At 33.6% G+C, this 16,259-nt stretch overlaps 1 protein-coding gene and 1 long non-coding RNA gene across 6 annotated transcripts in view; one reads left to right on the top strand and one right to left on the bottom strand.

Moving 5' to 3' along the window:
- fndc3ba (fibronectin type III domain containing 3Ba) overlaps positions 1-16,259 on the bottom strand; it is a 235,602-nt gene that overhangs the window by 52,409 nt on the left and 166,934 nt on the right. For 4 of the 5 annotated variants that reach the window (XM_087239924.1, XM_087239921.1, XM_087239922.1 and 1 more), the window contains 9 exon segments: positions 15,314-15,488; positions 14,975-15,061; positions 10,794-10,932; positions 9,913-9,984; positions 9,018-9,136; positions 7,100-7,205; positions 4,970-5,142; positions 3,024-3,137; positions 1,939-2,088 (listed from right to left, as the gene is read on the bottom strand). In XM_087239924.1, the coding sequence (XP_087096050.1) occupies positions 1,939-2,088; positions 3,024-3,137; positions 4,970-5,142; positions 7,100-7,205; positions 9,018-9,136; positions 9,913-9,984; positions 10,794-10,932; positions 14,975-15,061; positions 15,314-15,488 (1,135 nt within the window). 5 annotated transcript variants of the gene reach the window in all.
- Positions 4,018-9,110, top strand: LOC147846366 (uncharacterized). Its single transcript, XR_015478511.1, has 3 exons — positions 4,018-5,681; positions 5,843-7,352; positions 7,662-9,110. It is a non-coding gene; the product is annotated as an uncharacterized LOC147846366 (long non-coding RNA).

Here is a 16,259-nt window from a genome sequence, read left to right as displayed (position 1 = left end):
CTGACTATGATCTCTACATTTGCTTGATTAGATAAACACATTTTTAAATGAAAATTCACAGGTCAGATGCGCTAGTAGCAAACTGAAGATATCTGTTGGTTACAATGTGCCACAAAAAAACAAACAAACTAACAAGAAAACAATTCTTTTTATACTACAATCGTTTTTATAATCATTTATTTTATTTAACTGTTTGTCAGCATGGACGAAAATGTTTATTGTTATATTCATAGTTACTGTGCTTGGTGTAAACAGGTCTTAGAAGAGATCATACAAAATGAGTGTTATTTTTTAATCAGTACTTGCCTGAATACAATACTCCACACATTGTAAAATATGCTTTTATGTTGTTCACAATAGAAAATAATACTGTAATAATAATACTTGCAAAAGTTTGCATACACTTGATTCTTAAAGGATCAATGAAATTTCTTTTTTTGTGATTATTATTCATGAGTCCCTTGTTTGTCCTGCAGATAAAATGCCCACTGTTCGTCAGAAAAATTATTCAGGTCTTAATAATTCTATAGCTTTCAGCTTTTGTTTATTTGAACCCTTTCATCAAATGATTTTGAGATCCATTGTTTCAAATTGAGAGACTCATGAGGACATTTAATAATGTTAAAAGTCTTGTACGTTTATTGAATTTAACTTGTTTGTTTTCTCAAAACAATCAGTAAATGATAATGACACTGAATAATGGCATCCAGACAAGTTTGCAATATAATAATTTTAGTTTCCTTTCACTGAAAATTTACTTTAATAGTGTCACAGCTGTTAATCACAATTAAATCTTATAATTCACTGACAGTTCTGTGAAATAATAGTAAATGTCAGCTTAAGAATTAAGAGACCATACACTTACTCTTGACAATTTTTATGTCTTGTTTATCAGCATACAATTCTAAATATATTCTTTAGTTTAATTAAAAAAAATATATATATATATATATATATATACTCTAACTATTTTTGTATCTCATTCCACTTCTTTTTTTTTTCCCATTGAGCTACATGACTATATTTCCCAATAAATTAAAAACTATTACAGTGACCAATATATCGTTAATCCTCATATTAAACTTGTCATTTAATATAATCTTGCCCTGACTGTCACCAGCTCATATATTTAAAGCATAATGACTTAAACCTTTTTACAGCCTCAGTGCGCAAGATGATGCAGTTAATGAAGGGGCACAATTCATTGTTCTTTTCAACTTCTCCTGTCACACTTTTACAACTCTGCTCATAATTAACTGACTAAAATAGCTAAAACGGTCTGAAGAGCGAATGCTAGATTCTTAAAGAAAATCCAATTCAAGTTTCAACTAGTTTCTAATTTTAGTTTGAGTTGTGATGCTGGAGTAGAACGAATAAATGAATTAATTAATGAATACATGAACGAACGAACGAATGAAGGACAATAAAAAGACAAATGAATGACAAAAAGAATGACAAAGAAACATCTAAAACATTGATTTGCAGTGTCATTTTTTAATAGTTTACATGTTCTTACTATAGTAATAACAGTATATTATGCATTATTACATACAGTTAACAAAATATTTAACCTTAATCCTAATTTGTGTTGGGACAACATAAAGGATTAAGTTAATTTACTCGTTTTTACAAAAAAAGTGGATTGAACATAAAACTATTAGCTATAACCATTTTACTATAAACTATTTTACTATAACCATGTAAATAAGGGTTAAAATGTTCACGTAAACTGTAACAAGAACATCTTAAAACAAAGCGTGAATAAATAATAAAATAAAATGATTTAAACTCAATGGCATTGCACATTTCAGAAGGAAATAATTAAAGAATTTAGTTTTAATAATCTTTTGTTTATTTGTAATTGCTCCACACTTTAAAAATTATTGCTGAACAATAAATGTGACCTAAGTGAGATGAAGGCCTGATCGGCTGTGCTACCTGTAGTCTGCAGTAGTAATGCGTGGCGGGTGTCAAGTCTGAGATCTCGCGCTGTGTTTCAGGGCCGCAGTAGATCAGCTCCATGGGTTCTTCCTCTCTGCCCCATTCCAGGCGGTACTCGGAAATATCGGCCCCTGAGCTCTCTGGACTCTGAGAGAAAGAAAGACATGATAAATCATAGGGTGGTATGAATCAAAGTGGTATCTGAAGGTCGGCACTGACTGTATTTCTATATTGAATTTGAATATGTTAATGCGAGATCTATCTCTTAGCACTATTGCTGTCAAAATGAGCACATTAGCACATTTGATTAATAGGTTTTGTTTAATAGTGCTAAAAATAAGGGTAAAATTGGGTGGAGCTAACACAGGGACAGAAACTGTGTGGATGTAACACAGGGGCCGATATTGGGTGTAGCTAACACAGGGGTAGAAATTGGGTGGAGCTAACACAGGGGCAGAAATTGGGTGGAGCTAACACAGGGGCAGATATTGGGTGGAGCTAACACGGGAAGAAATTGGGTGGATCTAACACACAATATTTTGCCCAATTTTAAACCTTTAATACCTCTCATGCACAATATCCTGCACAACATTGCTCAGTTTCATGTAACAAATACAGTACATGTATAGCCTGTATTATTTGTATAGTTAAGTATCTTATAGTTTATGTTAGTTATGCTAGATTTTTTTAAATATCATTGTAGCACCACTGTCCTGTGAGACATGACATTTCATTCCTCTGTACATCCACACATGTAGCGGAATGACAATAAAGCTCGACTTGACTTTTTAAAGTGAATTAACTGAACATAAACATGAGGAAAAAATGCAGATTTTAGAAGAAAACGCTTGCATCAAATGCATCTGAACTCCTCCAATACTGCTAATGTACAGACTTTGTGTGGTTTGTACATTAATTAGAAGATCGAATATGAAATTATTGCAATGCAATAATATATTTTAAAATAAAAAGCTGTTAGGTAGGATTATTCTCAATTAAATTAAAAAAGTGTGAGGTTTTGGTTATATTCGATTTGACTGACAGCACTACTTATTAGTGTTTTAATAAATATAACAAATTACCTCCCAGCTGATCAGCACACATGTATTGGAGATTAAGGTGAGGGATGGTGCCGCACACTGGCTTGGAGGACCAGCTGCAGTTGTTATTTCTGTTGGGTCGGAGAACTGACCATACTGTGAGGAATACGAGAGAGAGAAGTCCATATTAACATTCAACACATGACATGAATTGCCCCAAATGCATCTACGCGAATTTCAATCAGGATAAAATGTGAAAACAAAATAAACCACTTAAGACCAAGACAATCTTGAATTATATCCTTGTGAAATCAAAACATGTTTCCAGTACTGCAAAGTGATGCGAGACGCATTGATTCTTTACTTGTGGGAGTTCGCCTCACACAAACAATGAAAAGTAAACAGAAAGGGATTAGGTTCACTCCTTTGGCTCTAGTGCTTACTCTAAATTTTGCATTAACACTTCTGCAAAAGAGACACAGTGTAGTGTAACAGAGGATAGTTTCTCCTATATCACAGAAGACATATAGAGCTAATCCCTGATTCCCCAAACAGCTAAAAGAAAGAAAACCTTGGGTAAGATAGAAATATTTGTGTGGAAGATATAATAAAAACCAGGGTCCCACTTTTTATCAAGTGTCCTTAACTAATACGTACTTAATTCAAAATATAAATACAATGTACTTAATGTGTTGCTAATGTAAATTGCAGAACACATTTACAGTATGACCCGAGATGGCATAAGGGTAGGGCTATGGACAGGTTTGGTAATCTGGGTAGGTTTCAGGGTGGGTTATGGTGTAAGAGATGGATCAACAGCGAAATTCTAAACGTAATTACAGAAATAATTACCGTTGTAATTACATGCAGATATTTAATCAAGCATAAGGATAACATTTAAACAGACATTTACACTAGAAGCACATTGCATTTTTAATTTTTAGCTGTAATTTTTAAATGAATATTTTTTTAGAGTAAGTACATAATAGTTATGGTCACTTAATATAAAGTGGGACCAAAAACGATTTTTTTTTTTGTAAATTAGGAGACAAAATTTAACTGAAATTATGAGATTCAATATTATGATTAATCAACTTTCATTTCTGCTAAATTTTCTACATAAATGTCACAATTATGACTTCTCAATTTAGATTTTTGTCATTAATGACTGTCATAATTTTGCAAAAAATATCTGAACTTTTCTGTTAATAACCATTTCTTCAATATTTCTAAAAGTTCTCATAATTTGCACTTTAAATAAATTATAACTTCATCTTAATTCTTTTCATTTTGTGTAAATAGTTGTCGTTTGACTTAATTTATACCTTTTATATCATAAATCCATCTTCTTGAGTCACCTGTTAATTAAGCTGTATGACATTCCATCCATTTTATCTCATTGTAAATATTTAGTAACTCATTTTTTATGTCAATTATCACTCATATGAATTGTAAATTTCAAATTTTTCTCTCTTAATTATGACCTCTCATAAAAACATACTTTATCATTAATCACATTTAATCATGAGAAGTTATATGGGACAAAAAATGACTCGCAGTTGTGATTTCATATTGCATACATTAGATTTTATTCATGATTAGACTGATTCCTCTCATTCCAGACAGATTAAAATAATGATTGGCTAGTTTAGATGATTAATAATGATGAGCATTAATAATTTCAGTGACTTGTCAAATACCAAAATATTATTAGTTTTGTGTATTTTTAACTATGGGCTAGTGAAAAGAAATACTGAAGAAGTACTCAGCGTAAAACAATTTCAGCCAGGATTAGGCCATAGTTCATAGTCAATCAGAACACGCAAGTAATTCTTACAAAATGTGCTTAAAACATTACTGGTGTCCCTCTTGAGACAAAACAAAAGCAACGCAACTTTCAGCTAAAATAGGTCAGACCTATAGCACTTTTAGTCTGGGACTAGACTTCATGATATATTTTGCATGACAAACTCTCAAGCCTCACTCACCCCTGCCTCATTGGCAGCACGAAGGCGGAAGCTGTAGGTGGCGCCGGGGAGCAAACTACCCACAGTGCACTCCAGATCTGAACCGTGATAGACCTCAGCTGGCTCCATCACTCCCTCCCTCATTTCCAAACTGTACTCGCTCACCTCGCATGCCCCTTCAGAGGAAGGACAGTCTGAAATAACACACACACACACACATAAAGCACTTCAGTCCAGCACCAAAAATTACAGCCTCATTTCATCTTTTAGACGAAAGCAAAGGATTTTAGGTTCTTTTCAAGCAGAGAAAATTGCAGCTTTACAACTTCTGCTTTCTGACCGAAGGCCTGAATATCCAGTGTTAGGCTAGAAACTCTTGAATCAGCAGGTCTACAATGATGCTCCAATGGATCAGAAACAGGGTGTTTACTGTAAGTGCTAAAGGTGTTCAGTCTTTAACTTCCAACCAATAGCTCTGGCACAGGAACTCACTGTGCAAAGCGCACTTTAAAAGCATCATTACAGTCTAAAACTAGACTATATGTGCAAGTTGTGATTTGAGTATGACATTTTGAAGAAAATGGAGGAAATAAGGGGAAAATATAGATTTTTAGGCTAAGATCAATGCTGTATCTTGATACAACAACTGATATTGCACTGTATGTCATTGTATTGCAGATGTTGATATCATTATAAAGAGGTTAAATCATTAAAATTTCTTGTTAATGGTCAAGTGAAGTGCTTGGAACTATGCATTTTTGTTCGATGTGTGTATTTTATTCTTACTGAAACATTTAGACAGAGCTGTGCATACTGTAGAGTAGCTCCTCCTCTTTAAAAAAACAGCCAATCATTTATTTTCTTTTCTTTTTTTTTTAATCACAGCTCAGCCAGTGAGAATGGTTCAAGCACACTAAATGAAAAGCAAATGAGAGGCATCTCAAACGGTATGGGTCATGTTAGATGCTAGAGACCATTTGATTGTCAGAAGATTTGATGTGAAGCTGAAGTATAAGGTGATGCCAAAAATATGTCAGAAGTGACAAACTGGAAGCTTTGAATGTTTATATCTTCTAAATGCAAAGTTTTTCCACTGTTTTGGAGTACACTCGAGCTTATAGACCTTTTTCTTGGAACACAAAATTACCCATTATGCTTTGCGTTTATGCATAAGGAGGATGCTTTGAACTTCAGGTTGGTAGCTGATGCCTGTAAAGAGTCACATACGGACAGCTTTGAGACGATAGTTTTAATTTATTTTACTTGCTTTTAATGTCTTTGAACTAACACTGCTGTCGATCAGCGCCACCTCCTGGATTGATCATTTAAAAAAGAAATCTAATGGGATGGAAAACAACAGCTGGGAGGTATTTTTCTCTCGTTGTCAGATGGCATCTTGTGCCGTTTAAATGAAGCCTTGTCATCGCTGAAGTCAACATTTTCGCTTTCTTTCAAATATACAACCAGCCCAAACAAATGTAATTCAACAAAAATGATTGACACGTAGCCAGTACTGTCCCAGTAACACACATTGAACACAAACTAGCTTAATGAAACATAACTGCTCCCAATTACAATCAACATGCAAAACAGCCAAAATAGTGTCAGTGACGTGCTTTTAATGGTAATTTTTGGTAATTACACGACTTCCATATCTGCTTCATGCCAGTAATAGGATGTGCTCTTTATAACACAGTGTGGTATTGTGTGTTTGTGTGTGTGCATTGAAGAACCATGGATTACATTATAACAGCTGACAGGTCGGGAACGGTGACGCTATATTTCAGCATCTGATCTGGCAGCAGACACTGAATTAAGAAAGCGTTTTTCTCTCGTACTTGAACCGCATTTGACAGAAGCATAACAATCTTAACAAACGCCTTTCTTTCAAAATTAAAGTTTTGCATCACAAAAAAACTCTGTAAGACACTGAAAACAGTATTGACACCCAGTTAAGAAACGGTGCTCTGGCTGATGACAAATCTTGATGGAAGTTCTAAGCACCCTACCGGAAGGTATCAGGTAGATATCCTTAGGACTAACATACTGATACCAACTGATACATGCTTTTGATCTCACAGGAACTGAAAGAAACGTATAAAAGAGAGAAAAGAATTATGCAGTGGGTTTATGCAATTCAGAGAAACTCACCCCATTGTAAGTGCACTTCTTTGTGTTTGGCTTTACCCACAATTCTGGGAGGCAGACAACGTCCTGGAGCTACAGATAGTGTACGTACAGGCAGACTCTCAGAGCACTGCAGGGATACAAGAATGAATTACACATCTATACCCAAGACTACGCATCCAAATATCATTAACTATAACTAACAACTGTTAACAGTGAGATTTATTGCATGTGATGTTGGTGAGCATAAGAAACTTCAGTCACACTTTACAATAAGGTTAATTAGTTAATGTTAATTAATGCATTTACTAACATGAACAAACAATGAACAATACATCTACCACTGTATTTGTTCATGTTAGTTAACATTAGTTAATGACAATACAGTAGTTCATTGTTAGTTCATGTTAACTCATGGTGCATTAACTAATGTTAACAAGCATGGACTTGGATGTTAATAATGCATTAGTAAATGTTCAACTATGATTAATAAATGCTGTACATGTGTTGCTCATGATGAGTTCATGTTAGTAAATGCATTAACTAATGAACCTTATTGTAAAGTGTTACCGAAACTTCTTTTAAGAATCTTAATATTGCCAGTCCTAAACTTATCATTCATAATGTATTAGTCTGAATTTCTATGAACAAAAAAAAAAAAGTTTATCTTTGACGTCTTAAGTCACAACACAGTCTGCTTTAACATCAAACAAGCAACAATTTATTTTTAAAAATAAAAATGTCACTGCTGAAATGCATAAAGAGCAACTACTAGCAGACACCTCAACAATATTGCTGAACTAAAACGGTTGAAAATTTCTCCTGAACTTTGTGCACAGTCACATTTGGAGGTTTAATGGAGGTTACTGCTGCTAAAGAAGGGTCAAACAGTTATTAAATCCACTCACCCTGCACCATGAATGTTTTTGGTGGCCAATAAACACTGTAAAATGAATCACTGTCTGTGCTTTTGAATTATACTTTTTTTCTTCTCCTGTGCAGCCGAGATTTCCGTAAGAATAAAAAGGTTTGCTACGTGTATTATAACATAAATGTTTAAAGCTAATTTTATAAAGCATACTTAAGTAAATTTCAAGTATTTTAAAGAGTACTTTATATAGTAAGTATTTAAGTACACAGTGTATTTGTACTTTTTTCAGTAATACATGAGACTACACTGTGAAAACAAGCATAACAGTAGTTAACTTTCTATCTTTTAGAAGTTAACAACTTTGTTTTCCACTTGTACTGCAGCTACAACACTGTAAAAAAAGTTGACTCAACTTGCATTGCGTGGCAACTTTCTTAATTGAATAACCTTAAACCGAGTCAAGTGCAGTACGTGGGTTAAAATTGAGTCAACTCAAAAAATATGTGCAACAAGTAGCCTTACTATTTTAAATTTAGTTTTTTTTTTTTTTTTACTGATTTTACTGAAACCAATTAAACAAATTATAGCTTAAGAAAACTATTTTGAAGCATATGCTCAGTACACTACTAGTTTCATAGTTTTTTTTATACTTGTAAGTGAATTTATAGTACATAAAGTAACATTTTATCATTGCACTAAGTTTACTGCAAAGCTATGTTTCTATTTAGTCTATTTGGATATTTTGAAACAGTATATTAAGTGAATATGAAGTACATTACTAAACATGAGGTTTAATCGCACTTTTTATTTGGCATTCTAAAACCTTTTTTTCTATTTCTAAGACATCATGTAAAAAAAACTAATTGAAAAAGAAGACAGACTTTTAAGTTACTCAGAGAAAAGTGTAAGCACAACTACAAGGTAAGTATTCTTAGAAAATTAGATTATGATTTTTTTTGTATATCTTCCTCAAACAATTGAAGCATAGGCCAAATATACCTGGGCATCTTTGTCAGTATGAATCAAGTATTCTGAAGCGTGATGTAAGCTGTTGTACTGTAGATGTGTTACCTGGCTGTGGCCACCTGTGCTGATGCTGCAGGTGCGCAGTCTGTACAATGTGCCGGGTTTCAAGTCCTCACACTCACACTCTGTGGCAGGACCACTGTACGCAATGTCCCACTGATTTGCTGCAAAGGCATCAAAGAGTTAAAATTTCACAGAGCAAACACTTTTCAACACTCACTCAGTCAGACAGACCATATATAACTGTTCTCAACAGTCCATTGCAAGACTTTTCTCAATATCAATAGTCCTTTTTCTCATTCGCATTATGTTACCTTCTCTGTTAACATATAATATCTATATATATATATATATATTTATTTATTCATTTTCTTTACTTCATGTCTCATTCTATTTTTAAAAATTGTTTCCTTTTTTATTTAATATATATAATGAGAATTGTCTTTAAATCATTAACATTCATTTCCATATTATTGTTAATTTTCTTATATAATATTCTTTCCTTTTCTCCTTAATCAATCTTTTCCAACATCAAAAATATAAATGATTTATAAATGTACATTTCAGACTCATACCACACATCAACACCTTGCATAATTACATATACATTTAAAAAAAAATTTTTTTGCTTTTGTTTTGTACTGTTTTTCTCGTTTATTGTTAGACCTGCTTTAAGTATACAAAACCATTTTCTCCCATTTTGTAGTTTTTTTTTTCCTTATTTCTACTATATTTCCTACTTTCTCTTGATCGAAAAGCAAAAATAAATAAATTAGTTATTTATTAATTTCACTGGCAGTACAAGAAGATTAGGGAATTATCTATGTTGATCTGAAAGATTTATTGTGATAATCATGATTTAACTGAGACAACAGTTGCCAAGGACAAACACAACTTTCCATAAACATGTAGGTAGATGGTTACCAGCACTGTTACATACCATCAGAATTTCCTTCTGAAATCTCCAAGAGGTATGTCAAGATTTCGGAACCGCCATTGTCTTGTGGAGGATCTGCAGAGGTACAATACAGACAGACTTTTAGAAATATGAACATAAGGACATGTGTTTACCATAAAAACATGTTCCTTAGCACAACAAAACTCTTAAAATGAGACACTGACTAAATATGGTTGTGATTCCCAAAAGATCCAAAAATATTGGAATTTGGTAACTTGCCATTTAAAATGCAGTTTTTCCTCATATTGAGAAGGAACTTTAGTAGTTTTTTGCTGCAGTGAGAGTTAAAACCTAAAGCTTGATTTATCAATTAAATAATTTGGTATAATACCTCATGAAGGTACAATTCCATTGCATTGATGTAAAAAAACTCTCAGAGTCTAAACTGAGTTTTAGGAATCTGTCCTTACATCAGCAGAAATCAACTATTTGGTTCATTACTGTGAGGAAATAAAGTGGGATTTGTCATGCTAAGAACACAATACAATGGCAGGCCTCAACCTGCTTGCCTTTACAAACAATGAATGCATTGGAAAATAGAAAAAAACAAAGGGCGCATCACAAATAAACACATCAAAATGAAGACCATGTCAGATAGATATAAAGCAACGGCACTACTGAAGTACATCACACATTGTATGCATATTTCCAAATTTCTACTTTTAACTTAATTGTTTTACATTACCAATAATAAATAAATACTTGCAGATATTTATTGACTTCATAATTTAAAAGGTCAGGCTCAACTGCACAACAAACTGCATTTGCTTTCAAACAATGTAGATTTCCAATTTCCTTCACAGCCAGAAACCAATTCAGAAAATGCTGCAACTGAAGCTTTCATCTGCACAAACATGCCATACCCCATTTGACACTGAAGCTGTAGGGTCTGACAGAGCCACTGATGCAGGGTCTGGAGGGGGGGCCGGGTTTGTCTGGACTGGTGTTACACACCAGCACCTCACTGGGACTGCTTCTGCCCTCCATGTTAGAGGCTATAAGCTGTAAGACAAAAACAAAACTGTTTATACACAAAACATTGTTAAATCTGCAAATTGCTTGATTTAAGACAAAATTTACTCATATGGGTATTTAAATTATATTAATACCACTTTTTAGCCAGTCACTAACAACTTTTTTTACCTGTTACAAAGTATCTCAATAAACACAATCCTAAAAAAGGACCATCATAATATAACTGCTTTTAAATCTATCCCATAATGACAAGTCCCAAATCAAATCTTTATGACCAATCCTATGGCAGGCAAATGACCATAAATCTACTTTAACCTAAAAGCCAAATCCCAAAAAAGTAATCAAATTCCAATATGGCATATCACAATAAAAGAAATGCCATTTAAACCTTTAAACCAATCACAAAGTGACAAATCCAAGTAAACATAACTTGTCAACCACAAAAGGACAAATCACAATATAATACATTGCAATTGAGCCTAAAAATGAAAAATCTTTTTTTTTTTTTACCAATCCCAATATGAAACATCCCAATAAAACTACTATAACCAATGCCAAAATGGCAAATCCAAAAAAACACTACAATTTAACCAACCCCAAAAAGGCAAATCCCAATGAAAACTACTATTTCACCAATACCAAAATGACAAATACCAACAAAAAATATTTAAACACTCCCAAAATGACAAATCCCAACAATAACTACTATTTCACCAATCCCAAAATGACAAATCCCAACAATAACTATTTTAACAATCCCAAAAATGACAAATCCCAACAATAACTACCATTTCACCAATCCCAAAATGACAAATCCCAACAAAAACTACTATTTAACCAATCCCAACATGACAAATCCCAACAATAACTACTATTTCACCAATCACAAAATGACAAATCCCAATAAAAACTGCTATTTAACAAATCCCAACATGACAAATCCCAACAAAAACTACTATTTAACCAATCTCAACATGACAAATCCCAACAAAATCTGCTATATAACCAATCCCAACATGACAAATCCCAATAAAAAAGTACTAACCAATCCCAAAATGACAAATCCCAACAAAAACGGCTATTTAACCAATTACAAAATGACAAATCCCAACCCAAACTAGTATTTACCTAATCCCAACATGACAAATCCCAATATTAACTGCTATATAACCATTTCCAAAATGACAAATCCCAACAAAAACTACTATTTGACTAATCCCAAATGACAAATCCCAATATAAACTGCTAAAAAAAAACATCCTCCATGACAAATCTAAATAAATACCACTATTTAACCAATCACCAATTGAAAAATCCCAACAAAAATTATTATTTAACCTATTCCAAAATGACAAATCTCAACAAAAACTACTTTTTGACCAACCCCAAAATGACAAATCTCATAACAACAATTCCCAAAATGACAAATCCCAATAAAAACACTGCTATTTAACCAATCTCAAAAACCCAAACTACGGGATTTAGTAAAACCATTAACAATATTTAAATAATTAAAAACAATTCAGATTTCAAATAGTGTCAAATAATAGAAATGCATGACTACCAACACCTAAAACACTAAAGAGACTCACCTTTATGAATATAAAAGCACACAATAATAGAAACCAACACAATATCCTAATAAAGAGCTTCTTTAAGCAAACAATTGTTCACAAATGTAGTAGTAATGACATAACACATTCACACACACTCATTATGTGCACCTGCAACTTTAATAAACGCCTCCACTTCCAAAAAAAATCTAAAAACCCAAGAGATGTGCGCGCCATTCAGAGGAATTACTGTTAATTATGAAAGCACTTAAGCCTGAGCCACTCAATGCATCACTGCAGCGCTTCACGTGGGCTGCGCTTCACTCCGAATGAATTCTTTCTATGAATGTGGCTGAAGAAAATGTGAGTGAAAACAAAGCAACGGTGGCATGAGTCAGTGGAGCACAGAGAGAAGCATGTTACTGCAGTAATTAACAATGCATGATGATCTTAATTGGTCAGATTTCCTGTACATATAGTTACTCTCCCACACAGGTAAACAAAACACTGAGTGCCTGTGAAGAGCATGTGTCACGTAAATGCAGCACACGATTTGCTACTCATTAGAACACTGTGTATGACCTCATAATAATTAGTACAACATGCTTTAGGTCGGTACGACATGGCAAATAATTCTTGACCAGTACATCACAGAAAGCATTATGCTCCACAAAACAGAAAAGTCAGCCTGTTTGGTATTTTCGAGCATTACAAATTGCAAATCTATTTGGATACATTGGAAACATGAGCTTTCCAATCTTTTTAAGCTTTTAAGTCTCTTTTTAAGATTCAGATCGAGTAGTTTGTGTTTTCCAATACAAACATTAATGTCTCGGTTGTTTGAACTTGTTTAGGACAATCTCAACAGTACTGATGCAGAAAACAAGGTAAAACAACAATCCTTTTCACTTCACGAATCACTTACATTTACCATGGATTTACTGGTAGGTAACCATGGTGTTATGGCAGAGATGTGAGACAATCATCAGGAAATGTATTATATTATAAATGTACATGCATAAAAAGGAATAATGCAGTATAATTAGCATTTTAGTTGTTAGGCCACATCAGTTTTTGTGTATTAGCATTATACCAATAATATTTTGGCATCACTATTTTTATTAATATTAGATTTTTTTTATTGTTATTTTAATTATTCATTTATTCATTTTCTTTTCAGCTTAGTACCTTTATTAATCTGGGGTCGCCACAGTGGAATGAACCGCCAACTTATTCAGAACTTGTTTTACCCATCCAGCTGCAACCCATCACTGGGAACCCACGCACTCTCATTCACAACATACACTATGGACAATTTTAGCTTACCCAGTTCACCTACAGTGCATGTCTTTGGACTTGTGGGTGACTTGTGAGTGACATTCTTGCTGTGAGGGGACAGCACTACCTACTGCGCCACCACGTCACACCTTATTTTATTTATTATTATTATTACTATTATTATTAATATTTATTTATTTATTCATTCATTCATTTTCTTTTCGGATTAGTCTCTTTATTAATCTGGGGTCGCCACAGCGGAATTAACCGCTAACTTATCCAGCACGTTTTACGCAGCGGATGCCCTTCCAGCCGCAACCCATCTCTGGGAAAATTATTATTTTTATTATTATGCTATTTGTATTATTAATATTATTATTAATTTTAAAATTGTAGATATTTAGTTGGGTGTTGTTTTGATGTTAATATTATTACAAAATAATATATTCTTATTTTAAATATTTAATTATTAATATTTAGTTAAATAAAACTAAAGTAAAAATATTTGTTTAGCATTTAATACTATAGAATTTATTTTATTTAAAAAAATGATATCAGTTTCATGGTTTTAGTTTTGTTAACTACTGTATACAGGCCACTTAATTAAGTAAAATTGCTTGTTGAAGCAAATTTATAATCAGCCAATCACATGGCAGCAACTACATGCATTTAGCAAGTAGACATGGTCAAGACGATCTGCTGCAGTTCAAATCAAGCAACAGAATGGGGTAGAAAGGTGATTTAAGTGATGTTGAATGTGGCATGGTTGATGGTGCCAGACGGACTGGTCTGAGTATTTCAGAAACTGCTGATCTGCTGGGATTTTCATGCACAACCATCTCTAGGGTTTACAGAAAATCGTTGGGAAAAAAAAATTATTCAGTGAGCGACAGTTCTGTGGGCGCAAAATGCCAGAGAGATCAGTGGAGAATGGCCAGACTGGTTCGAGCTGATAGAAAGGCAACAGTAACTCAAATAACCACTCGATACAACCGAGGTATGCAAAAGATCATCTCTGAAAGCACAAAACATCCAACCCTTAGGCGGATAGGCTACAGCAGCAGAAGACCACACCGGGTGCCACTCATGTGAGCTAAAAACAGGAAACTAAGGCTACAATTCGCACAGGCTCACCAAAATTGGACAATAGAAGATAAACATTGCCTAAAAACATTGCCTAGTCTGATGAGGCTCGATTTTTGCTGCAACACTGCGACAAAACTGCTGAATTGACTCACCCTGAATTTATACTGTGTGCTTCTCTTCAAGCCCTCTACAGTACATGTCAAGTTTTCTCCAGTGTACTTTGGGTGAAACTCTGTTCCCTGCAGAAAGGACCACAAAAACAACAGACTTGCGTCAACAGGACATTAACAAGACGTTTCATTTTGACTACATTGGTCTACAAATGCACAAGACAGCCCTAAATGTACTGTTGATATAAGAAATGCCAATATAGTCAAACATTATGAAACTGCTATGGTATAAAAAGAAAATCCTCGCAAAACAACAACTCTCAGTCCAATCAAATGGCAGGGCTTTGAGGTCTGCAGTATGTTGTTTTTTGTGTTACGTACAATGTTCTCCTCTTGGATCTCCAGCGTGTAAGTGACGGGCTCCTCTGCTGTACATCCATCCGGCCGACTCCACTCCAGTGTGATCCATGTGATGCCGGCGCGTACCAGCCGAGGAGCGTGAGGCAGATGAGGCAGACTTCCAGTGGTGTAGAAGACCACCTCAGGACTGAAGCCACTGGAGGATAAGAAGACACAACTGGTCAAATGTTTGAAATCAGTCAGGTTTTTAACGCTCAAGTCTGTTCTGCTTAACAGAGAAGCATTGGATCAAAAACCACAGTAAAACCAGTAAAATTGTGAAATTTTGTAACATTGTAAAATAATAAATATAATGTAATACAGTGTAACATGTTTTATTAATGTAAAAAAGTCTTCAGAGCATATAATGCAATCTGAAATCATTGTAGTATTATGACTATTATTATGATTATCATTAGTGTTGAATAATGTTCAACATTATGTTGTGCTGTTTTATATTTTTGCTGAGCTTCAGCACAGTATAAACAAAAATAATAATTTAAATGCCTAAATTTGTATTTAATAAGCACACATTATAGTTTGAAATTAATGGCAAAATATCAATAAAATTCAATAAATAATATTCAATAAATTCTAAATATTCAAATATTAATTTTAAATAAATGTTTTTATTGTGAACTATGAAGTAAGATGCTTCACAGTTTCCACAAAAACTATAAACCAGGATCGTATTTTCAATCCTAATAATTATATTACAGAATCTGTATTATCGATCAAATACTTCATAAATGATCAAAATAAACCCGCAAATCAATATATTATAATTATTTATGAAAGCTTGCCTCGTGTGATAGTGAAGACTGAAGTAAATTCAGCTTTGAATCGTAAGAATATATTGCAATCCCAAACATATGAGAATTAAAAACAGTCACTTTAAATGTAAATCATATTTTGACAATATAACAAA

This window comes from Danio rerio, chromosome 2, assembly GCF_052040795.2.
Source record: "Danio rerio strain M-AB ecotype USA chromosome 2, GRCz13ab, whole genome shotgun sequence".
NCBI lineage: Eukaryota > Metazoa > Chordata > Actinopteri > Cypriniformes > Danionidae > Danio > Danio rerio.
This window is presented reverse-complemented; position numbering and strand designations above follow the sequence as displayed.